The sequence below is a fragment of the Trematomus bernacchii genome, unplaced genomic scaffold (assembly GCF_902827165.1).
Source record: "Trematomus bernacchii unplaced genomic scaffold, fTreBer1.1, whole genome shotgun sequence".
NCBI lineage: Eukaryota > Metazoa > Chordata > Actinopteri > Perciformes > Nototheniidae > Trematomus > Trematomus bernacchii.
Window position 1 is genome coordinate 9,108,254 of NW_022987705.1, and position 24,006 is coordinate 9,132,259.

The 24,006-nt window shown below is 39.4% G+C and overlaps 1 protein-coding gene across 1 annotated transcript in view; it reads left to right on the forward strand.

The window, feature by feature from the left end:
• The window catches only part of nsg2 (neuronal vesicle trafficking associated 2), a 31,054-nt gene extending 10,219 nt beyond the window's left edge, over window positions 1-20,835 (forward strand). The window contains exons 4-5 of the mRNA XM_034140603.1: window positions 17,028-17,138; window positions 19,257-20,835. Of these exons, the coding sequence (XP_033996494.1) occupies window positions 17,028-17,138; window positions 19,257-19,454 (309 nt within the window). The 3' untranslated portion in view covers window positions 19,455-20,835. The remainder of the gene's footprint in view (window positions 1-17,027; window positions 17,139-19,256) is intronic.
• Window positions 20,836-24,006: the final 3,171 nt, after the last annotated feature.

Genomic DNA, 24,006 nt, shown 5'->3' on the forward strand with positions numbered 1-24,006 from the left:
CATGTGGGATATACTGTTCAACAGAATGATTCAAAAAGTGTGTGTCCTGAGTGTTAGGGATCTAAAATCGTTCCTACCAGCCTCAAGGTCCTCGAGGGACGACAGATTGTTGCTAATCACTCTCTCAGCAGTATACGCAATGGTGCTGAAGTAGGACTTTAAACAAAGACTTTTACTGGCAGTATTTTTACATAATAGTTTTGCTACTTTTAGTTAGTAGAAAAAGAAGTTGAGTTCTTCTTCTACCACTCCTCTTCTCTGGCACAGAGTAGTTCAGGTGACTCCTGCGCTGTGTGTGAATCTCTGAGCCTCCGGTCCGAAGACATCACATCACCCAGCGCTGTGTGTTCAATTCCACTGTCGTTAGGGGAGACCAAAGAGAACTCACGTTGTCATGGCAGCAAAGATAACCTCCCTCCATGGCAACCCTGACTGAGAGTGAGTGAGAGAGAGAGAGAGGAGAGAAGTGCTCAAGCAGAGGAGTGCAAATACAAGTGTGTGTGTGTGTGTGTGTGTGTGTGTGTGTGTGTGTGTGTGTGTGTGTGTGTGTGTGTGTGTGTGTGTGTGTGTGTGTGTGTGTGTGTTGGTGTAAGAGAGGTGCAACACTGGCCTGAAAGGTCCTTCAAAGCAGAGGAGAGCAGAATGGCACCAAAAGAGGCTGTGGAATCTGTCCGGATTAGTCACTGTGTTAAAGTGCACACACACAAGCTATATACACACATTGCTACACTTTCAGAGCACGCAGGCAAGGTTAAGGGAAAAACTGCACCACTTGAGCCTCTACAGTCCTGCAAACGAGGCAATGAGCTCAGTGTTTGGGAAATGGAAGCACTGGTGGACAAAGTCAGGAATCCTGACAAGGCTTGTTCTTCCATGAAGTCTTGCATTCATTTATTGATATCATACAAACATATAAGGATCATAAAAGGTCTCCAGCCTTCTATCAGCTTGTTTGACATCAGATAGGTCGAGTGGGTGATATGGATGAACTCTTTTGCCAAAGAATGTAACATCATTTTATATTGATATATACAGTATCATAAGACATACAATATACATATGTTTTTATGCATGCAATACTTAGATAGGAATATCTTTGTTTGACCAATATAATTCATTATAATACTTAAAAACCCAAGATACTTTTTTAAAGATTAATGTTGCACACAAAGGCTTTATTCAATCAGAAATATGAAAGAGATGTCTGGTATTTGATTATTGTCTATCATCTCATGCTGTATGTTTTCATAACTGCCCAACTTTCTACAGCTATTACCACTTACAAGAAGTATGCATTTGACACAAATATGGTGTTTCATTTTTGTCAAATTTTTATTATGCTAAAAAGTCAAGGCTACATTAGGGGTTAGAAGCAAAACGTACACAAACCTCTGACCAAGCTGCAAAGTCATGCAGTTGCATTGTGGTCCTTGTAGGCACCAGGTTTGACAAGGAAGAAATATATTGGAATAATAACATATTTGCTGCATAGATTTTGATCTGATATGGAATTGTCTGACAATGTAACACAGTAGGGATCGTACTCTACTAGATAGGTGTTTTGGAGACCTGTGTTGTTGTAGTGTTGCCTTAGGGGGGAGCAAACCTGGACAGTTTTAAAAATGCACACATTGCAATGGAGCAATGCTGAGCCAACTTGTTAGAAATTGTTGCTCATCAGAGTTGCTCCAAAATGTTGCGGCAGACTTAACTGTCATCTCCGTCTTGCCACACCATATCAGCTTTTGTTAGGCAGAAAGGCATTGCAGTCTGTGTGATTTTGAGCAATGTCGCTTCGTCTGGGGCGCTCATCTGAAAGGCGCGCTTTGCTTGACTGACAGAGCTGATTCTGCAGGCACACAGGCATGTCCACACACACACACACACACACACACACACACACACACACACACACACACACACACACACACACACACACACACACACACACACACACACACACACACACACACACACACACACACACACACACACACACACACACACACACACACACACACACACACACACACACACACACACACACACACACAGTGCAGAGCAAACATTTCTGTATGAAAAGCTTGCACATCTCTTCTCTCTTCAAAGCTTTGCAGATTGTGTTGATGGATGACGAGCTCAGAGTGTAAAATGCTCTCTAATCTGCCCTCCCTCACCGCCTCACTCCTACTTACCCCTCTCCCTCACCCTTTTCTCCTCTGCTCTCCTCTCTCCCTGCTTTCTTTCTCCCATGTTTGTACTTACTGCAATTATTTTTCCTTTTTGATCGAAACTGCTTTATTTTGAAATACAGTGCCGCTTGTTTTTAAAAACAGACAGGTGTGTAGTTGCAGCTTTTAATCCACCGTGACAACCATGGCCATAGTGTGAGCACAAAGTGATCGTCCTGCAAGGGAAGCAGACAGAAATATGAGTGACAGACACCATCATATCCAAAATGCATTAATGCAGAAAGAAAAAAGCATGAAAATACAGCACAGTGATGATCTGGTGGAAGTAGGGCAGATATCAAATGATGACTTCTCACAACTGCTCCATCCTTTCTGCTGGCCTCTCATTTATCTCTTCCTCCCTTCTTCCCTTTCTGTTTCCATAAGATTCCTCCCTTTAGACCAAGTTCATGTGTCATCACTTACCGTCTTCCCTCCCTCCCTCCCTTCCTCTCTCTATCCCCCTGTCTCCCTCATTACTCCCAGCAGACCTGAGATAGAGCGTATCCTCTGTAGTTGTTTTGGTCCTTGAACGAACCGGGTAGGGCATGTCTTCCCTTCTCATTAACTACGTGAAATAAAACTGAACGACAAGCTCCTGAATTTCCCAGCATGTTGAGCAAACTGAACCTGGAGAGTGAGACGATGTTCAGTGTGTGGACATATACTGTATACTGTTTGCAACACCTCTCCTTAAGCCTGTGTCACATAAAGAATTCAAAAATTATACCTGTAAATGAATGATGAATACATATCTAAGTTAAATACTAGAGTTATCCTGAATACTGAAGTTATTTGACGATAAGAAAACATAACCTTCTTGGCAGTGGTTAAAACCAGGTTTAACCCTAAGGAATTGAAATGCTGTCAAAGGTTGGTAAACAAATCAAAATAAAGGTTTTATAATGCTGTAATCATACAAGCAGATGCAAGATCAGATATTGTGATAACATTTTTCCTGAGAAGTTCACTATCTACATACTTGTGTGACTTGCCAGGTCATAATAATAATTTTTATCCTGTGTGGTTGCTAAATGACATTTTATACAAGCAATTTCTAGGAGACAGAATAAAACTGTTTTCGTACTAGCAAATATATAAGAATAGTAAGTGTGATTTACTGCAAAGCACATTTTTCAATAGGTTTTCTTGTCAAAATGTCCAGATTTTCAATTTAAATAAAAATGCGCTTTCAAATATTGATATTGCATTGAGCACGGAAATGTAATATTCTTTGGGATCCATTAACAAGGATGACATTAAGGAAAGAGGAAAGGTGCTGCATGGTGGTGTTTGCAGTGTTTTACGATTTATATTCAGCTCATGACCTTTTCTGCAAAATGTCTATCCACTTTCTCTTTCTTGCACCACAATCAACTGCTGCCTTTCTGAATGCCGTGAAGAGCATCCTTGAAAATGATAACCTGAAAGAGAGCAAGAGATGATTCTGGCAGGGATTGAGAGATGCAGGTGTGGAGATTGATGAAAGGGGGATTTAATTTGTGTCCTGCTTGCTTTCTGGCTCTCTCGCTATCCAGACAACATGGTATAATTTGCCAACCTTCGCCAAACAAACACACTCGTAGGTCTGACACTCCAACACAAACCTCCTAAAACACACACAGACAGAGGACCACATGACAGCTCCATACTGCCAAGTTGAACCTGTCGGTGCCAGCAGAAGTTAGCAGGTAGCAACGGGAGAGGTAGCTAGGTCCAAAACAATTATCCCATTATTACCTCCACCTCGCCTTCTGATAAGAGCCTCGCTGCATTCTGCCGCCTCCACAGAAGGCCTCCACTGTTTGTCAGGTTTCAGGTAATTACTGCTGTTGTTCAAAACCTCGCACAGCCTCCTATTCCACACATTGTTCTTCCTTGTATTGACAACTAAAAGCATGCTCATTATAGCGAGTGTTCAAGGCTATCTGCTCTCAGTTAAACACCCACATTATCACACATGCGCAAAAACACATGCATTTGAGTAAGTAATTGATTTACCTTCAGCATTCGTGTGTACTCTGGAGCCTGTGTGCTGTTGAAGGGAGAAGAGGGCGGATGCTTTGTGTTTTCTGGTGTGGGAGCAACAGTGTGAAAACTCCTCTGCTGCACTCTACAGCAAGTTCTCTGAAAAGGGAGATCATAATGTGTTTTCATGTGAGCATTAGCCTCCCACTATGGTCATATTTTTAGCTATACATTTAAAACCACTCTATATTTCTTTTTTAATTGTTTGAGTTGTTTCCAAAAAGTTTTGCTTGCAAGAATGGATGCTGCATGAAGACAATGATGATGACAGTTTACTCAAATCAAGGTACTCTTGTGACAAGGCAAGGTATGAATATGGTTCTAGTCATATCAAATGAAGAGATGGAGATGTCATTTGGAAAAAACTGATTTGCATTTGTTAATTTATTACACAGTATAATATCGACTTTCATATTCCCAGATTCTTCCTTGTTCACAATAGAAATGCAAACATGATATCTTATAGTATGTATAAGATTCCCATGTTTACATAAAAAAAAAAAAACAATAGAGGACTACTGGACAATTGGGAAAATACACATCAACTTCACTTATATGAGGTTAAGGGATCACCACAGTTAATATATTTCTTCGTGAGGAGACCTGAAAGGATATCTGTACCATCAGTCGTGGCAGCCGTTTTAAATAAATACAAAATATAGAATGTCTGCCTCTCTGTTGGGGGTTATATTCATACAGATATTTAAATCCGATATGTGATGCAGAAATATTGTGTACATTTTCATCAGAAGCAAAACAACTACTCTATGCCCGAAAGAACTTTATGTAACCTTAGTATGCTGTAGCTAGTGCTGTACTGTATATCTTTGCAGATCCTTCAGTAACGCCGAAGAAAATGAATAGGTGACTACATTAAGACAACCTTAGACTTTAGAGCGATCTAGTTATTGCACAATGGAACTAATGTTTAACAAGTACTGAGCTGAAGCGGCTGTTGTTTGTTTAAATTCAGAGCTTATAATGTAAGCAAATGGTACCAGAAGTGAGGGTTTGTTTGGTAACCTGCTAACCTTAAAGGCTATCGTTGTTCGACTAATCTTCTTCTCTTCTCATCTCTTTAACTCTTCTCCTCCTTCACTTCTCCTCTCTCTCACCATCTGTCCAGTTGATCTCTGTTCTGTGTCCTTCCACCATCTTCCTCTTCCTTTTCATCCTGTCATAAGCTCATGCTTTCTCATCAAATTCAGTACTGGGAAGCATTTTTCAACATTTCTAACACACACAGTTTTCTTTTATAACCTTGCCAGCTCCTATTGGCAGATATTCACAGTCTTCTTAATGTTAAATATTGGCTCCTGAAAAATTGAACGAGCCAGATGTGATTGGAAGATCTTAGAGCCTTGGCTTGCCCACACACACTTGAAGTGAATTTGCTGAACGGCATTGTTTAACTATAATTTGGTTGTGTATTCGACGGCCTCAGCTCAATATGATGGTTGTGTTGGCTTCATGTGAGCAAGAACATCAGTTATCAGTGTAAAACAGAGAGGAAGAGGATGCTGTTTTAACATGCTGGGAATTATTAAACTTTGTAAATCAATCAAATCACCATCCAGCATACAGTACAGCCGGATGGTGCCATACGTGCTTCTTCACACTCCACTGAACCACAAACAGAGTGCAGGTTAGGTCAGCCTGCCCTACCAGAGCCAAAACAAGTCTGAGTCATTTGTAACTGCAAAGAGGTCCGCCGTGTCAGCTGACAGACACTTAGAAAGGCCGCGAGGACTGACAACTCGCAATCTCCAGGGCCAGATGGAAAGGCAGAGGCCATTTCTCAATGTCGAGTAGAGCTGCTGCAGAGCCACTATTTCAAGTATACTACGTCATCGAGTGGCGCCGAAGGACTGTTTAAATGCATATTAAATGTCCAGCATTCGGCGCCACTCGATGACGTAGTATACCTGAAATTGTGGCTCTGCAGCAGGTATACTCGACATTGAGAAACGGCCAGAGAGACAGACAACAACAGAGGAAGCCATCGCTGCTGTGTGAGTGATATTTGGGACGATGTATTAGTCCAAATGGTTCTACATCTTGTTTCAGATCCCATATCAAGCAGCACCTGAAATGATAGCAGACTCTAATCACCGTCTGCCTATCAAAATCAGCAGATGTGAATACATATACAAATATATCATCTCTTTTATCCGTTCAATAAACAATGCACTGACATTTCGCAAATTCTATTTGATCTCAAAGGTCGAAGAGAGAATCAGATTTATGATTACAGAAAAAAAGGAACTGAAATCCATTTAAGATTGACCATCCAGTATTGTTTTTATACAAGGACAGGACAGCGGCTGCATCCACCCTCCATTGTACGACTTATAATAATAACTCAGGGGTTGCCAAGGCTAAAAGGATTTCTGAGCCTGATCGATGGCCAACAAGCACACGCAGTCGGACAGCATTAAACCTCTTGGCACACATATTCATATGCAGTTGGATTTGTTTAAGTGCTCTGTATCAGTCAGCTCAAGATAGGAATGGTAACAGCACAATCTATTTAATGCAGCGTCCCCAGATTCATAGTGAAGCGATCAAATGAAGTTTCTTAAAGTGGCTGGTTTTAAACGGCCTGCGGACATAATTATTACTCCTGCATTTTATTTGAATAGCTAGCTGGGATATCTCTCAAACTTGTGAGTGTATTTCAAAACATTTTGGTGGAAAATTAGGCCATTGCCGGAGGAAAAAAGTAATTAGTGCCTGATGCTGATCTAGCAATATTCAAAGGATGTCTTAAAATTGCGAAATAGGACAATTTAAAAAATATTTTTTCCTTCCTGAACCATTGCAGTGACTTAAATGAAACAAAACGTGTCCTATGAGCGGATTGTTGTCGCCAAGGCAGTGTTTTTTCATCTCTTAGTGCTTTCAAAACTAAACTAAAAGTAATAGTATAGTAATAGTATAGGGTTAGTATAAGTGGACAAAATATAGGTCTGATTACTTCTAGTCTGTCCCCTATTTTTTTATTTTGCGAATTATGTTTTCTGTTGCTTTAATTTCGGAGATACCTTTAGTTTCTTCCATGTGTAGGAATAAAATGTTAACTTTTCATTGAAGCCCTGTGCAGATATGATGCATTTTTGCCTGATAAGACTCAAAGAACACATTCCTGCTGCTCAACGGAGCATGCTCTGTGTATGGCAAAATCTGTTCATTCAATAAAAATAGAGACGTGAGCCAAAGAAAAACTCAGGCTTTGATATTTTCCATCTAGATAAAGCGGAGAAAGAAGGCGAGCGGTCATTGTGCACCCGTCCTCAGCCAGAGTCCTTCACCTCGCTGCCGCTGTTCTGACAAGCTGAGCCATGGGAGCAATTAGGAGACAGACAGAGCGCGGATGAGTGCTCCGACCCTCCACTCCTCACTCCTCCGTTGTTTCCTCTCACGTCTGTCCTCTCTATCGATCCGCCTCTCTACCATATATTATGTTAATCATTCTGTACTCAGTCCAGACATCCCATATTCACCGTCTTCATTTATTATTAGTATCATTAGTCCTCGTTCTGTTCTATTACCATAATTATTATTCATGTGCCTTTGGTTCCCCATCTATAATTTAATGCTGATAAACCACATATTCTGAACATCATTTTGAACTGTAAAGTGTGTTAGCTGAAATGCTCTCATTACTTTCTACTGACTGTGGAATGGTAGAAATGATTTATGAAGGGTGGAAAGCAGCTTACAGCTTCTCCCCATCATCTGTTTTACCCCTAAAGCTTTGCTCTTCAATTCTCGTACTCCCAACTGCATTCCTATTCCTCCCCTAAATCTCACCACTCTACAACAAGCCTTCCTATATATTTTAAGTTCTTCTTTCAACACCATTCTTTTATGATTGTGATAAGATATGACAAATAAAATGTAATGATTGGTTGATAGTTAAAATGAAAGAAAATGTCTCTTGCATATAAAATGTAAGAAGATTTCAATTCCAACATGATTTGAACTTGCACAAATGAAAGTTGCCAAAGTAGCAGCCCTGCACATTAACCAACAAACATGCACGCACACAGGCACACACACAGGCACACACAAACACACACAGCTGTCTGAATGTTGAACATATGCAGGAACATAAAAAATACCCATGAGACAGAGAGCTCGGGAAACATTAGAGTAATGAACTGTGTCTGGTGATGTAAACAACATTTCAGGTGCGCTAAGTGTCCTGTGTGTGTTTGTGTTCTTTGCGTGTGTGTATGCAAAGGAAGTCCTATCATTAATAATATGTCTTCTCTTGCTACGTCTTCATCCAGCAGAGTAGGAGCTGATTAGCAAATCTAATCCAGATGTTTGGTGACTCCTCTAGAGACATATGAATGATTCATAATTAGTGTGTGTTTGTGTGTTCGTGTGTGCAACTGTTATGTTCACATTATTGAGGATGCATTTGGATATATTGTCGTTATCGATTAGTACTGTCTATTTCCTCAGTGCACATGTTGTCTAGGTGTTGGAGCACAGAAGGTTTCAGATCATATTTTAGGAGCAACTGAGCATCATTATGTCTCTGTAAAAGGGAGACATGTTTATTCATTATGCTCTTGTTAATGCTGTTGTTCTTTGTCTCTTTTACCCCGTTACGTTTTCCGTCATTTTAAGCCCACCTGCTATTTGAATGAAAGTCTATACCCTAAGAGCACATTCTCCTCTAACCAATACAACAGCATGCTCAGACAAAACCTTTGAAGTTTTGTCTCCATAGAGACCTTTCTTAATTGCGATGCATTAGCATAACTAGCATCTATCTCCTGCTTAACATGCACTGTACTCCTTCATACTGCATACATGCGGGAGAAAGACTTTTGATGTTCTTTAACGACAAACAAAACGGTTGATACAAAAACTAGAAAACAGTCAAACGCCCTTTTTGTAAATGTAGCCTCATTTACCCCCAAATGTTTCTTATGCATTCAAGTTGTTGCTTTAATTTCTGCCAAATCCTACACACCGTCTCTTTCAGTTGTCAAATGTCTAATGATTATACTTTTCAAGGTTGCTAAGCATTTCAAATGTTTCTGGTATTTTCCTAATCATTTGAACACAATAGCCAACCACCACGTCTGGTTAAAGAAAATACAACACCTCTGACTGCATTTTTATGAAGGAGGCTGCAGAGGACGTTCAAGTAAAAAGTGTTTATACTGTAGGTCACCTCTGGGTGTGTAATCCCAGAGAGGGAGATTATATTTGTTTATACCAGACAGAAAAGCAGCTTTCACATTGTGCAGTTCTGCATTTTTCCTGCATTTACTTCTTTGATTCTGTGGTCCAAGATGCCGTTCATCAACCTTTACACTTTGCTGTAGCTCTACTGGATTAACTGTTTTCTTTATTTATACCACTACCCTCTAAGAAACGGTGAATCCCCTGACTCAAAAAGAAAGATAGCATGAGCACTGCATGGACCTTCTTCCAAACCCATTTTCCTTGTTTCTGGAAAATGATAAACTGTGACGCTTGTTGAACTCAATAGATGAGACCTGAGGCAAACCGACCATGGCTGACCTCAGTTCAGAGGAAAATTGTGTTTTCTCAGGTTGGCATTTTAACAGTTTTTGTTTCCATCAGAGATGCGATCCATCTCAACAGTGGAGTGTTTGTTCTTTGTTGCCACACACACACTACTGTAACTGTGCTCGCCTCAACCGGATATCCAGTCCTCCAGAGCCCCGGTCCCCGTACACGGCCTCCTCGACGTCCCTCCGCCCCCTCTCAGATCCCCGCTCTGACGTTTGCTCCTCAGAGGCTCCTGCTTTGAGAGCTTTCCTTGTTTCACTGACTATGATGATTTTGCTTAAGGAGCAAAGAGATTAGAAGTCACCTCTGCGAAGATGTCCTGGAAGAAAATCAATGAAAAAAGTCAACCGAAATATTGATTGAGATAAAACAAGTGTTTTTTCTTTTGAAGTGTGGCATCAATCTGGTATCAGAACATAAGTTAAGAACTACAGCGATATATACGAGTACTGTACTGAAGTAGTACAGTATGTGCTTCTTTTACTTTATACAGCTTTTCAGAGTGAAATAGTGCATGTTCGGCTATGATTAATAGTTACTCTTTCAACTAAAATGTAAAACATTAGTAGCTTAAACAAACTATATAATCTTAAGGATTAAACCATAACAATTTTAGTTTGAACCCCATTTAAGAAAGAAGCACTTTTTATGCACAAGTAATTGTAAGTATTAGTAGGGTATAAAGCAATATACATCATGTTATACTGTGGTAAGGGGTACTTTTATATAAAGAAAGGGAATACCTCTTCCATTACTGAAGAACCAGGTTTACCAGGGGCATCAGTTACCTAATGCTCTTATCCACCACCTGCACATTGATATCATATGTGCAATGACAGAGTAGCTGGGGGCTCTGTGTAATGCTCAAGGACACACAGGATCAAACCTGTGACCTTTCAGTTATCGGTTAAAGATACCAACCAGTTGCCCTAGCAGGCATGCTGTTACACACTTCATTAAAGTCATCATTACAAAACTGCCCTAAGAGGATAAGAAAGTCTTTCATTTACATTTTATGTAGCTCGCTGATCCCTGACCTAAGCGCTTCTACATGTGATGAGCAGGTGAGGGCTTAGTGTCCCCATTACAGACTTCAGCAGGACTCATTTCAATCTGCGCTTTGCTGGATCTTAAAGCTACATTTTTGGTCTGGTTCCAGAGGATAAAGAATATCTCCCTTAAGGAACAACTACAGCCTGTTAACAAAGCCGAATCCTGTGGAAATATATTGTCTACTGACTTCTGCTTCCTTTTGACCGGTGACCTTTAAGCTTTTCTTATTTAATGTATCTTTATAGAGGAGGCCTTCTCCCGGCACTAGCTCACCCTGTTGTCGAGTTAATTAATTTCATAATCATCAAATTTCCCTTCAGGCATCAGAGGTTATTACATGGATTTAATATTATAACTTTTTCTCATTCGATATTAATAGCTCTTTTTAATGCATGTTTCTAGGCATGTCTTGCACAAGGCTTCACTGAAAAGTCGCAGTAAAATAAACCATTTCAAACATGGGATATTGAGGTGCGTTTGTGCTGCAGTAAAGAAGGTTAGGGGGTAATAGGAAGATGACTGAATTGTTGTTTATGCTTCCATCAGTGATGTATTGATTGGTGCATGAACTGATATCCCATTGTGTTTGCTGCCCGCCTGCCTCTCTGTCTGACTCTGCCACCTGCTACCACGAGTGGGAAGGAGCTTCTCCATCTGCTTCTGGATCTCCATCTCTGTCTGCCTTTCACACGCCGCTTTATTGTCTCCGTCGTATTCTCCTTTATATCTCACTTTGCTCCTTCTGCCACTCTGCTATCTGTTTTTATCAGCGTCATTTTTCTCTCCCACCCCCCTCCTGTCACACTCCCCCTTTCTCTCGCTCAGACACACACTTACATATTCACCTCTTCTCCTCGGGCGAATGTGAAGAGGTGTCTGTTCCCCCCATATGGCCTGTCAAGTTCCTGCAGTGTGGGTGGTGTGTTGCATTCTAACATGGCGTGGTGTTAAAAAAAGGAAAGAAATCATGTCGAATGGAGATGAAATAGAATGTGAAGAAGCATTACCTTCAAAGAAACTGCCTTTGAACCTAGGATGCACTGTGCAGCCATAAATATAAGTTTATTTCGTGGAAGATATCATTTATAAATCACTTCTTTTCTACAATCCAGAGGGGTGTATTGTTAGAAATCTAAACAGGTGGCGTGTGTTATGAAAGATGTGGGTAAACATAAACAATGCTTAATCTTCTGATGAGGGAAACAATCCTACTGGATCTTTTCTAATCTGGTTTGAGTGTTTGTCTTTTTCCATAATACGCAATCGTCTACAGCTGAACACTCTGATGCATAACAAAGGAATGGGAGAATACGTGCATGAAAATGTGTGATGATAAAGTATAATGACAGAAAAATATAAAAATGTTGACATTTGAATGTTTGTTTTGAAGCAATGATACCAATTGTCTGCCAGTTAATTGACAAGATTAGCTACTTTTTATTTCATCAAGGATATTTAGTATAATATTACTGCCAATTTGACTTCTGAGTTTCAATGTATAGGAAGTTTGCATACTTTAATTAAACATTTTTAGTGTTTTGACTATATGTAAGAAAGAAATTGGGTCTTAAGGATTTCTTTTGGTGCTTTTTTGGCTTAACCCAAATAGTGATCACTAATTTTAAAGGGATCTTTTTTATTTTGACTGTAACTTGTTGTTATGCTTTTCATATGAAAATGGTGTCACTATTCAAGTTTGACTTTCCTAGATAGAAAATCCAAATAAGAAGCAAAACGCAACAGGAATAGTTTGATTACACTTTCTTTATTTGGGTGTCTAGTGTTCATTTTGGTCTGAAGTGTTGATGTACCATATCCAGTATCATGGGGCAAACAGTGTGAATTAACAGGAGTACTAGGAAGCTGGTCAAATTAATATTTGAATATAAACATGATCATCTTTCCAACGGCCCTGGGTGGATGAGGTTAAACAACTAAAGCCCAGTGGGCCCAGTCACATGCCATGCAGTCAATCCTATCTTTACTGATGCAGCCAATTCAGTCCAAACTATAACAGCATGCTTTGTTTCCACTTGCATCCAAGAGAAACAAATGTCTCTCTGTTATCTGTGTGGCACAGCAAACAGGATGATGCGTGTGTTGGTGGTGATAGTGTTTCTACGATGTCATATACTGGAGCGCTAATGACAAAACAGCCCTGTCTACTGCGTTCAACAGAAAACAGGATGATGTTGATGTGGTTGGGAGAAGCTGCTGGGATATATCATAATGGTGTATTGACCAAAAGAAGGATTTTCTTTGGCATTTGATTCTACTGTATTTTGTTCTCTCCTATTCAATAGTAATGTGGCCGCACCCTTGGCCCAGATTCAGCCGTTATCAGAAGTATAAAAGCATTATCTTATCATGGAGGAATATTGCATCAGTCCAGTCCGATAAATGTATGAATCCACTTCATTCACGGGGGCAGTCTTCATCCCTGAGCTGTAGCGTTACCCTGACGACCTCCTGAGGTTTACTGCAGAGTTCAGCCAGATTATGAATAATGGAGAAAGGTCAGGATATATTTTTAATGGATTCATACACCACATGGCTGCAGCTGCATCAACAGAGACACTGTAGCGATTGTTTCTATTACAAAGGGCGGGGTTATTGACTGAACTGTTGCTCCGACTTCTGTGTTGAATCTACAATAAAAGTGTCAGCAAACTTTAACATAAGCTATGCAAGAGTTGATACCACTAATCTGTTTCATGTATCTGGTTTGATTTCAAGCATAATTTAAGAGTGTCAGATCATATATTCTGCAGGAAGCGGTTTGATTCAATAAATAATCAGCTGTATGTTTCAGATGGGTGGGCAGCACAGACTAATAATTCAAAATCATGCATTTGTAATTTCCTTAGTTTCAGTGGTGCGAAAGAGAAAGTATGTTCTGTCTTTAGAAACACAAGTCTTCTTTTCATTTTTTAAAGTGTCTACACAAAGTTGGGTCTCCACATGCATAAAGCGCTGATTGCTTGCTGTGTGATATGAGGAGCTTTAAAGTAATCCCTCTCCTTAATAAGCTGTTTTCAAGTGCATCAAAAAAAGGGGTCAGGGTGGGTCTTAATCAGTCATTCCACGTCTGTTTCTGCTCTCAAAGGCAGGTCACCATGACTTTAAATGCGTCCTTTAAATGTTCCTCAGTGTGTGATGTGAGATGTAATTTAAAAGGAGTATCAGTAGCATGAAGCCTCAGAGTCTTGTCCCCCCGTTGACACCAAGTAAACAGCCACTTAGTTAGCGTGTCCCTGTCCACCCCCATAACGCTGATGGAGACTAATGATCACACCCATGTGTAATTGCTCTGACATATCACAGTGACAGATCACATAGAGAGCAGAACATCGAGAATGGCTTAACGCCAGTTTCAAAATGGACACAGGAAATTAGGGGCATCCGACCATAATGGAAGCTTGTATTATATTGTCGACTCACTCACTGGGATAAGTCTGACTTTTTAAAGGCAGCTATTTATCTTGGACATGCAGGGAATGCAGACAAATGCCGACAAAAGCATATGCATGGACCACACATTTGAAATTTGTGACATGGCGGAAAATATAATTTTTAAACATAGCTATGCAATGCTCTTGATTTGCATAATTCTAATTAAGTGCTCGCTCAGAAGCACCCAATCAGGATGTCAAGTAGAAAGTAGGAGGAAATAAATCCTTTTATATGTTAATCTGCTTTACTTCGACATTGTCTAGCCTGCCAGGGAAATGAATGTTTTACACCTAACATTACAGAGAGGCATTTTGTATTTGCATCAGTAGGCAGAAAGACAAATGTGTAATTTCATTTGATTCACTTTAAATTAGCTCTGCTTTTTGAGTTGCTATTAAGCATTTCTCACACTATTTTGACTCTGTCTAAGCGAGTGCTAATAATATTTTTGTTCATTGCTGTCAAGATGGACCAGAAAATGTAATTTTGTTCCAGATTTTACACCTCATAGCTTCCTGTGGTTTAACAAATACAGTTTCTTCAACGTATTTACAGGACAATAACGTTTTATGCTTCTCACCGTGTTCAGCTGGAAGTTGAAAGATTTATCTCGGCAAAGGTTTTATGGGAGGAAGGATGCTAATTAAAAAAAGATACACAACAACTGAAAATCAATACATTTTTCTCCCTCACAATCATTAACACCAAAGTCAATGTGGGTTGTCATCGAGGGCTGGGCTGAATTAACATCTATATACTATATTGAATAACCTTGAAAAAAAGATAATGCCAATCAAAATAAGTATAATCATGTTGATGTTTGATGCAATGGCGTTGTGCCTTTCATGAGAGCAAACCCTCACGTTAAAGTGTTTGTATACATTTGGTGGTTTTTATTAGCAATTTGCTTCGAATAAAACTCAATAATAATGATGAAGTCCTTGAACAAAATGGCAAATTGCTCTTTATATCCTGTTTGTATATGCAAAACATTTAAAAAAGGCACAATAAATATGATTTCCCTAAAAATTGTGTATGGACTAATACAAAAATAACCATCTCTTCTGACCCACTAAATCTATCAGTATGTTTTTGTAGAGACATCATCCCCTGCCTGTATGTTCGGATATTTTCTGGACGTTTTTGGGCTTCAACTTGAGATAAAAATGCAGTTACCAGATATAGATCGTATAAACACATCCAAGAAAGAGCTACGGAAAAGGAAACGGCGCCAACAAAATGCAAATATAGCAAGACGAAAGGCAGGGCAAATTTCAGTTTTTGAATGTTTGGTTGCTTTACATCAGACAAATCCTAATCATAGTACCTTAAGGTTGCAAGTGATATTAGTCAAACTTGAAGCACAAATGAATTATGTCCTAGTCCTAGTTTAATAGGACTCTATATTAGACATCTTGTCATAATGAAGTCCTTTATGTTAAGCTCACATCATGTGAAAAAAACGTCACCATCTGCATAACAGGAGGTGATATCTTTTAGGATTACAGGAAGATTTAGTGTAAGCTGAGACAACTCTCCTATACATGTAGCTTTAGTGCGCTTTGATCTTTCACTTTTGCAGAACATTTGTAATTTAATGAGGAGGGAACTTATGAGAACTTTTCTTGCATATTAATTAAACCATTATTTATTCAAGAAACCTAATTATAAGTTCATATTTGCAATAGGCCTGTTTCACTGAATACATTTGAACATGTCACAGTAGGAACAGAGCAAGACTAAATAATGGACTTGAAGATGGCTGAATCCTGTGGATCTGCTCTAGTTTCAGGCTGGTGTTGTGCATGCTGATTCAGTCATGGTGTGCTGCAGAACAGACATTGGTCATTTTGTAAGTCACACCATTGCTTTTCGAATAATGAAAACATTAAAAAGTGGATCACATCACTTTAGTTCTGATGTTACTTCCCTGGCTTCATGTAATAATACTGCATAATACTACTAGTGGTTGATAAAGCACTGAATGGTTTGGTAGTCAAAGTATCTTCTATATTATATTATAAATTCAGAACAGGTCTGCTTTCTGTCCCCAGAGTAAATGTCCTATATATATCTATATATCTGGAACAAACTCCCAGAGAAAATGTCTGCTGCAAGTCTCATTATAGCCAATAACCTTGCCATTTGCCTCTGCCTTTCATTCAATCAAACAAACAATTATGCCTTTCTTAAACATGTATTCTTGTATTTACACCTGTCTTAATATACTGTATACAAGCTTGTTTTAATTTCTCTTGGCTCTTTAGTGACTGTTTTGAATTGTAATTTAAAATGTGTTTCTTTCGCACATTTTTCCTGATGCTTTTAATGCTTCCTATAAAGCACTCTGAATTGCCATGTTGTTAAACTGTTCTATATAAATAAGCCTGCTTTGCCTTGCCTGTGACAAATTGGCAATGCTAAAAGGCACAGGTCCTGGTACAGTGTCACAACCTGACCCATCCATCACGAAGCTCAACAGGAACACCTTGCCTTGAGGAGCCATTCACTTCACTCAGCAGTGTCCTACTGTGCCATTTATTATGGCTACACACACACACACACAATCACACACACTGGTGCAGATACTCCATCTTTCTCACTGTCTAGTACTAACCCTGCCCCACATATATAAACCACACACTCACAACCCTGCTTTATGGCTCTGGCACACACACTGACCGGATTTTGTCCTGCCCTCAGGTGACGATTCTGATCATCCTGGCCCTGGCCTTCCTCGCCTGCATCGTGTTCCTGGTGGTTTATAAAGCCTTCACTTATGACCACGCCTGCCCAGATGGATTCATTTACAAGGTAAGAACCATAAGTGGCACACATTTCATTACAGCTTTACAACACATCTATTCACAGCCCAGAGACAGACCGGTTGTTAACAGGGCAGCTGGGTAGTAAAGTAGCTTCCACAGGATGAGATAAGTAAAGCTGCAAATAATCACTATTTTAATACATTTTTTAAATCAGATGATTGATATGATTACTCCATACAAAAATCCTCAATAGCTAGAAATGTCCTTCAAAATGTCCAACACTCCAAGGGAACATCATCAGATAACTGTTTTTTCCAAAAATCCAAAAAAGGACAACTAGATATAAAGTGGTTACTAGTGAGCTTTAGAAGTGCTTAAGCAGATGTTGTTACCTTTGGAGAAAGCCAGGATCAATTTCTGCTTTGTTGATGTTTTTCAGCCTGGCGGTAGTAGCAACACATCCTTTGAGGGTTATATCAAGGTCCTCAAAATGAGTAAAGGGTATTTCTTAAAATGGCCTCGAAGAAATTGAAATGTTTTTATTTTTCAAAACAAGTTCAAAAATAAAGCTGAAAAAAACCGTACAGCCCTATTTTTGCTCATTTTTGAGGTCATGTACAGTAACATGAAAATGCTAACCGGCTCACCATACAGGCACTCAATCATTCAATCAATGGTATCAGTGTTTTTTTTATGACAAGTAAAATCTCATGTTATTTTAGGCTTTACTGCTTTCATTCAGAAGCCAAATGTAATTAGCCATGTCCATTTTAGGGGAACTGCCTATTTGACAATAATTACCACATTATGGTCACCAACCCCCAATTGATATGGCTGGGGCCGTAAAAGATAACGGCTTATACAGCCATCCTTATCCAACAATCTGCTGTCTAGATATGCATAGTATTAGTCTAGAAAGGTTTAACTCTCCTCTTGTTTCCTCTCCTCTTTCTCCTGCACTGCACCTAAAACACAAGTGTCTCTGTACTTTGTGAGAGGTCACCTTGGAAGTACTGTATGCATCTCTGGACAAATCTTAAGGTAGAATAAATCTAGTTACTGTCCCTGCAGGGGCTCTGCCTGCAGTCTGCTGAGGTATTATTAGCAGTGTCACATGCGTGTAGCAACTTACAATTCTCTACAGACTCAAAATACAATAATTTACACACTACATTACAGTTGAATGGCCTGTGTATCCCCTCAACATATACAGGGTGCTAATGAATTCAGTTATGTTAATGTAATGGTTTCTTCTCTCTCTTCCCTATTCCCTCAAAAACATATATATTAATTTTCCTCATAAAAAATTCTCGTGAGACATTTTTGTTTAGTTTTGGCCTACTGGGAACCACACAGTATATTTTGTAAGCTAGGTATAAACAAGAGTTGTTTAGACATAGATATTAGCTTTTTGAGGCATGTTTTTTTTTTATAAAGATCATATCATTATATTTTAACATTACTGAGTAATGCCAAGTATAGCACTCATTTTATATTTCTATAAATGTAAGTGTACATTTTTCCATAAAAAAGTGAGGCATTTCACTGAGAGTTAGAATGTTCTCTGACTGAGTAGAGCAGGGGTGTCAAACTCAAGGCCCGGGGGTCAAATCCGGCCCGCGACTTCATTTTATGTGGCCCGCAAGAGCTTGCAAAGAATATAATACGTTTATAATACGGTTACATGCCACTTTACAGAAGCAGGTTGCCCATAAACTACATGTCCCACAATGCATCTCGTTTTCTGACATGCGCACTGAAGAGACTTGCAATTATTTGCCCTGGACTTCTGCTTTCACACGTAGTTAGTTATTACCCTATCCGATAATAATCCAATTCAGAGGCAATAATGTAATATAATACATTATTTTATTTATATATGTATATTTATATAGTTACAACCGGCCCTTTGAGTGCAACCATAATGCTAATGTGGCCCGCGATGAAATTGAGTTTGACACCCCTGGAGTAGAGGATACCTCAATAACAAGTAAGAACTGTTATATTTGATCTGATTCCATTCATGTAAATATACTTGGTAAAAACATTTTTTTTGACAACAGACTTTGGTTACAGTATATTGTCCCACCTTGATAACTACATGTAGCACTTGAACAAAAAGTAATTGATAAATGTTCTGAACCTCACTGTTTCTCCCTCACAGCACAAGCGGTGTATCCCAGCCTCTCTGGAGGCGTACTACGCCGCCCAGGATGCCAACTCGAGGGGCCGTTTCTACACAGTGATCAGCCACTACAGCATGGCCAAGCAGACGACCTCACACTCTGTCTCCCCCTGGCTGCCTGGAGGGGCCGCAGGGCAGCAGCCCGACCCAAAGCCCCCAGGCAGCGAGGGCCACTAAGTTAGCCGTCATTTGAGGGTGTTCATGCAGACATGAAGAAACACCGGAAGATGTAGACACAGAAACACACACACAAACATGTAGGTGACAAGTTAAAAATATAGAGACGTACACATCCATAACAGCTACATATATAGCGAATATATAGGGTGACAACATGCATGCAGACATTAAAAAACCATGAGCACATGCTAGGTCATATTCTGATTCTCTTTGTTTCCCATTAAACCTTTGCTATATTGGGATTATCATTGTCTGCTGACACACACACACACACACACACACACACACACACACACACACACACACACACACACACACACACACACACACACACACACACACACACACACACACACACACACACACACACACACACACACACACACACACACACACACACACACACACACACACACACACACACACACACCTTGTTACCATGTTTTTAGTCCCTCTCTCCAACTTATTATTTATTGATTGATTGTCTTGATATATTTATTTTCTACTGTAATGTATGGATGATTTGTATGTGATTATCTTTGTACATAGGAACAAGTCAATATGGAATTTCACGCTCGCTGAGTCCTTTTTTTTTTTCGTTAAGTGTGTATACTGTAGTTATTGTATATTCATTCACAGCCCTTGTTCTTTCCTGCCTTTCTTATCCAAACTGCGTAACCTCAGGCACATTTGACAAACACATCACACACACAGATAACTCCATATTCGAAATAAAAAAATGTCAGTATGGTCTTGTATTTCTGTAACACATTTTTCAACATTTCCGCTGTATTGTCTAAGGTTTAACGGCAATTTCAACAACCGCAACACATTGTGTGTTGATTGAATAACATTTGTTTCCCCATCATGGCTGTTTGGTGGCTCTTATACAGTAACATTTCAATGTGCTGTGCTATATCCTGAAATCTCTGTAAATAAAACTGAGCGCTCAGGCTAGTTTTTGTGTGTATGCCTTGTAGTAGCTTTTATTAGGAGGTTTTTCCTTTTGGTTTTTTACAGACCTACAGTTGGTTTCTGCAAGTTACTTACATAGCCTATTGCTTCAGTCTTGTAGGTTCATTTAACAAAATGTTGCAGACGGGAAAATAAATACAGTGCATATCCCGGTCTCCTGCCACACTGTTATTACCGCTGTGTTTTTGTTCTGTTTATGGATGGGCTTTATCTGCGGCCAGGTTTTCTTCCTGTTCTGTTATTTTTCATTTTGTAATGTTGGATCTGTTGTCAAGAGCGCTTTTACGAGATATTGTGATGTTGTTAGTTGATATGTAGCGATACCTGGTGTAATTTATCAGTGTGCATCCCTGTCCCCTCTTCTCTTGGTTTGAATTCAAAATAAAACAAGCTGTGACCTGTGCTGAGTGTGTCTGTCTGTCCAACTTACTGCTGTGTCTGCCTAGCACACACACAAAGGTTAATCCAGACCGGAGATAGTGCAGTGTGAATGACAGTGATGGTTTTTCCTACGGGTTGTATTATTCAGATTGTCATACTCCTACAAAAATCCAAACAACATTAGATATGTATTCTGCCCCCCGTGTACAGAAATGTTCAGGGCTGCAGACAGATTTGTCGGCTGTAATGATGAGCAGCTGTGATTGACAGCAAATAAGGTACCAGAAGAATACATGTATCTGCAATAGCTACTGGATATATTATCTGTCTACAGAGTCCTCTGTGAATGGCAGATAAGGCCTCAGTTTTTCGTACGAGCAGCACTAACAACAGAGTCTTCAGTGAGTGACAAGAAGAGCTAGCTTTTCTAATTAGAGGCTTGTATTTTAATGAATCCGTCAGCTGTCTGTTTTTTATCACTGAGGACTAAATCGCCTGCCGACTAAACAAAACAGAAAACTCAACATGAAAGAAATATAGGGTTTGTCACTCAAAAATATAAACACATGTACATTTAATTTCACATTTAAATGTCTAGGAAGTGGCAATTTGTACAGTAAGCGCACACCCTCCTGCATGTTAAGCAGAATCCAACAGATAAAAGCAATATTCAAGTTTTGAGGGTTTCAAAATATATGTAATTGATATCTCAAAGACAAAGAGGCAGCAATAGCATAAAGCTTTGTTTATTTTCTTCTATAATCTTACTACTATTGCAGTTCTATTTAATAAACGGATCCTACTTTGGCAGGGGTTTGGAGGCCAACTATTTTTATTCTTTGAAATTGGGCCACTCCATTTGATGGTCTTTGCTCATGAACATGTTTATCCCTAATGAGCCCATAATAGCTCCATAAAATAAGAAAGCCTCACTGTTAAGTCGTTCAGTTGCAATGCATACTGCAACTGCTCATAAAAGACAAGTTTCCTTATGCTTGCTGCTTTCTTTTCTCCCACATGGATACACAACGGAACTAACTCAGAGTCCACCCTTATTGGACAGATGGTTGCATATGCTTACAAAATGCTAGCACAACGCTGACATGTTGTGAAAGGAAGGGTCAGGTGAACAGAAGCAGCTGGTGACTTCATATGGGCCAGAAAGGGTAGCTGTCAATCTTTGACAGGCCAACAAAGGGCAACAACAACAAGACGACTGACCGAACTGGGAATAAATCAGTGTATGTAAAGATAAAGGGAAAAAATGCAGTTGCTCATTTTAAAAAGACACCCTTAAAAGACAATAATAACGTGTATGTTTTTTAAAAGCTCACTGATTTTAGCAGAACTGCGTAAGTTAAGATTAATTTCTGCGGAAGCATACAACCCTCAGCAGGCTTAATAGACCATTCATTTAAAAGACCTTTTGGCCCTGATTACTTACGAGGGACAATTGGCAATCAGATATGGGATGAACTGTGGATTAATCCTCTCTGGCTCTCTAATTATAATTGCAAATAGCTTGCAGTGGTATAATTCATGCTAAATTCTTGCCAGTGCAGAATATTAGATATTGATGTGAAGAAGGACTGATTGTTGCAGACCTGTCATTGGTGGGATGTTTTCAAAGTGGAGAGGGATGTTGGAGGAAGAACAGGGAAAAAGTAAAAGTAGAGGGGTAGAGAGAGAGAGAGAGAAAGACAAAAGGCTTTGTGTTGATTAACACGGAGGGAAATGATCCCTGACATGTGGAAATGAATAGCCATTTCCATGTCAATGTAGATGGGGGAAAACCAAGTGAACATTTAAAAGAGGTAAAACATTTTTGAATGAATGAATGATTTGTGGAGAAAACACAGATAAGGATCTGAAGGGCTTGAAACTCTGATGATGATCTTAAAGTTGTGTTCCCTACACGATGGTAACAGCTGCTTCTCGGTTTGGACCATATTTCTTTTTGACTTCTATATTCAGACTTGCTCTTTCCCAGGCATAATGCAACTACATTTTTGCTCACATTTTGCCCTCCTCATTACACATCAACCTGTCTGTCTGTGTCTTTCTTTCAACACACTCTCTATTTCAACCCACTTCAGCTGTCACTCCTCACCTCACTTTGCTCTCAGCTGGTGAAGATGGGCAGCAGTGTTGTAGTGTTTTGACTCAGTGGAGACAAGATTTACTATCAAGGCAAATATGTTAGTTATTGTCTTGGTATATATTTAAATAAACAGCAAAAAGTTTTCTCACATCTGAAACAACTGAAACTACTGAAGTGAAAGATTTGTTGGGAGCTACAATGAAAAAAACAAAACTGGATCTGACTGGGATGAAATAAAACAATGTGTGAGTTTGTTCCAGTTATTTTCCAACTTACAGTTTTTTCCCGTGCAACGGTATTAATGCTTGCCTGTTTGCCAATTTGTCCAGCAATTCCAAGAGGCCTGGTGTTTTGCTCACTAGCTATGAACAAATCATAGTAGCATCATAAACCTATGATAGTAGTGTGGTTTAATCCTTCAATCATTTATTTATCTATATAAAAAAACAATCTGATCTGCAAAACATTTGTTGTTTTTAAATGTGCTCTACGGATGTTTAATCAAATTAAACCAAAATGTAATTACTAAAGGAAAAGTGTGGCCGTGTGTTTCCCCATCTTCCATCGAGTCTCTCTATTTGTATACATCCACAAAATACACACATACAGCCATCTGTGTGATATGTGCACTACACCTCCATCTCTTCCCTGCTGTCAGAGAAAGGCTGCTCCTCAGCAGTCGGCCCTGGGAGGTGTGGAGGAGAAAAAAACAGAAAGAAGAGAAGGAGAGAAATGACATTGGAGAGGAACGGAGCCGCAGGGAATAAGAAGTCATACAGGAAGAGAAGAGTCATGAAGCCATCAGGAGTTTCATCAAAGCTGCACTAGACAGACATGCATACTGACAGATGCAGACACTTTTGTATTTAGTTTGATTTGTCCCTTATGGGTTTAGTTGTTCCTGTCAATGTATGATAACATTTGATATGAGCTGTAAGGACAAATGCATTTTGTTTCACTGATAGGGGTCTTAAAGATACTCTTTTCATGGCGGCTACATTCTGGAAATGATGGGTGTGTTAACATTAAAGTGGATTTTAAGCTATAAATGGGGAGAAAAAACAAAACATGAAATATTGTCTTTCCCTCAAC